Genomic DNA, 2561 nt, shown 5'->3' with positions numbered 1-2561 from the left:
TTGGTGGTGGATGATGAACACTGTGTGGGATGGTTTAAGGGAGACCAGCCAGCATTCTGGTCATATTCTCTTCATCGAAGAGGATCACTTTATATATCCTAATGCATATCAAAATTTGATGTTACTCACGGAGTTGAAGCATAAAAAATGCCCACTTTGCTATGCTGCAAATCTTGCACCCTCTGATGTGAAGTTAAGAGGAGAAAGGTTGAAGACACTGATTGCAGAGAGGATGGGAAATGTGGGATATGCCTTCAACCGAACTGTATGGAGAAAGATACATAGGAAAGCTAGAGAGTTTTGCTCTTTTGATGATTATAATTGGGATATAACAATGTGGGCTACCGTGTATCCTTCTTTTGGAGGACCCGTGTACTCCTTACGGGGACCTAGGACAAGTGCCGTTCACTTTGGGAAATGCGGATTGCATCAAGGACAGGGCGAGCAAGCGGCATGTGTTCATGATGGTTCTGTGAATTTCGAAGTGGAAGAAGAGGATAGAGTTCCAAATATTGTATCAAATTGGGGAATACACATATACAATAACCAACCTGGTTATAAAGCTGGTTTTCGGGGTTGGGGAGGGTGGGGGGATAGACGAGATCGTGAATTGTGTATGCAATTTTCCAAGATGTATGTGGTTTCAGGTTCGAGAGAGGTGTGAATGGCTTTTAGCTCGTTTAGAACGAGCTAGGACATGCACCATGAAGTGGACGTCGTTTGTCCTGTGATGTATGGGGATACAGCTTTAATATTTGCGTCTTTTTTGTACATTAGAGGAGCCTATTACACTTTCATTTCATTATCTTCTTGTAAGAACTTGCAATTTTGTTTTTCAATTTCTTTCTCCAAATTTGTTCCAGTAAGATATTCCTTTATCATGTTTATGCATCTTATTGTCTGATTTTTAAGCGATTGGTTTCCTCGTACATCTCCATCCCTTACTGTTTACATTCACAGGTTGAACCTTGAGAAACACTTCGGTCTAGCACGATATCCTAGAGGTGCTACATACTATTTATATTTTAAGATTCGAACTAGAGCTCGAATGCTTTCAGTTGCCCCAAAACTTGATAAATTATTTGTATTTGGTTCAAATCAGGGTCGAACTCGTGTTTGATTCGAACTTACATATCAATGAACCAACAATATATGGTTCACTTTACAATCGAACTACCCAAAGCACTAGAAGCTTCTGTTTGAAGTTTGTGCTGCATCTTGAACTTCTAGTTTTCGACATAAAATATGAAGCTAGCCTCGATAACACGAAGAAAGCGAGTGGTTGGAACGGATGAACCACGACAACACCATACATACAAAGCCTCCATTTCCTCCAAGGTTCTGCCATGTGTCTCAGGTAGCAATGTGCAGAAGATACCCCAGCCACAGTGGCGATTCCACTGAATAAAAAGAATGCCCCATCGATCATTATGGTTTTAGAAAGTGATATAAAGGTCATCAGACCGACTCCACTTGTAAACAGATTCACCGCAACTACTATGCTGCATCCTCGAGCTCTCTACCTCAATGGAAATATCTGAGCTGTAGACCCATGCTATAGGACCCATTCCGATGGAACAACAGCCCATGTATTGTTTGGCAGCCAGAGATTGAATGTGACATTGGTTCAATGTTGATATTGATATGGATCATATGCATGCCGTTTTATATGGTTCAAGTTCTTCTGTCTCTTCAAACTTTAAATGCACAAATATCTGAAGGGAGCTTTGCAAATGCATGATGTTTAGTTTTCTATATCTTGATATTTGATACATATATTGATTATAATGTTTTTCATTTATCTACAGACCTCTGGTTGTTTTCAAAGACGGATTCCGGAGTCGTAAATATTGGTATATTCCTTTTTTCACCCTTCACATTGTAATATTTCAGTCGTTGTCTTACATGACATTGCTTAACGCTTTCTACATTTTCAAAATTTACCCCAATCATTTGATAGTCATGGGATTGAACTTCATAGAGTTGCCAAAAAATTGCTGTAAGTGACCTGGTTCTGAATCATATTTGACACACAAACACATCGGCAGGACGTATGTCCTTAGAAACCATAAGCTATGTCAATGGGCTTCATAGTTGATGGCTATGTCAATGTGTGTGTGTGAGAGAGAGAGAGAGTCCCCTTCTCCCCTTGGGTTCCCCCTGATAACGCTAACATTCTACAGTTACTTATGAGCCTATACATGTTTAAGATGCAGATGAATATTGTCAAATCTTATTCATTTCATCTTGTCAGCAGTCTTTCCGAGTGCTCTGATATCTGTAATTTGATTGGAGATGGTGATGATGATGGACCCTGAATCATTCTTGATACGTTCAACTGTATTTCATGTTGGAAATACGGGTAGAGCGAGATTGTTTTGTCAATATACAAATACCAGCTTACGCTTTACTGTAAAATCCACTTATATTCTTCAAGATCGCAGTATCAAAAACTGTTGGATCCCTCATGCCACGGTTTCCTCCGAGCAAATAAATTAGATTTGACGGATGAATGGATATCTTACTTATATTTTCTAATCATATTTATAATAAAAAAAATA

The 2561-nt window shown here is 39.1% G+C and overlaps 1 protein-coding gene across 1 annotated transcript; it reads left to right on the top strand.

Annotated features, from left to right (window-relative positions):
* Positions 1-4: 4 nt before the first annotated feature.
* LOC140969944 (alpha-1,6-mannosyl-glycoprotein 2-beta-N-acetylglucosaminyltransferase-like) lies at positions 5-1586 on the top strand (the record flags this gene model as incomplete). Its single annotated transcript, XM_073431471.1, has 1 exon — positions 5-1586. A coding segment is annotated over one exon (660 nt), but the record flags the coding sequence as incomplete, so codon positions are not given.
* Between the last annotated feature and the right edge of the window lie 975 nt (positions 1587-2561).

The sequence above is a fragment of the Primulina huaijiensis genome, unplaced genomic scaffold, assembly GCF_012295235.1.
Source record: "Primulina huaijiensis isolate GDHJ02 unplaced genomic scaffold, ASM1229523v2 scaffold43127, whole genome shotgun sequence".
NCBI classification, from domain to species: Eukaryota; Viridiplantae; Streptophyta; class Magnoliopsida; order Lamiales; family Gesneriaceae; genus Primulina; species Primulina huaijiensis.
Note: the sequence above shows the minus strand (reverse complement) of the source record. Positions and strands in the feature narration are given on the sequence as shown.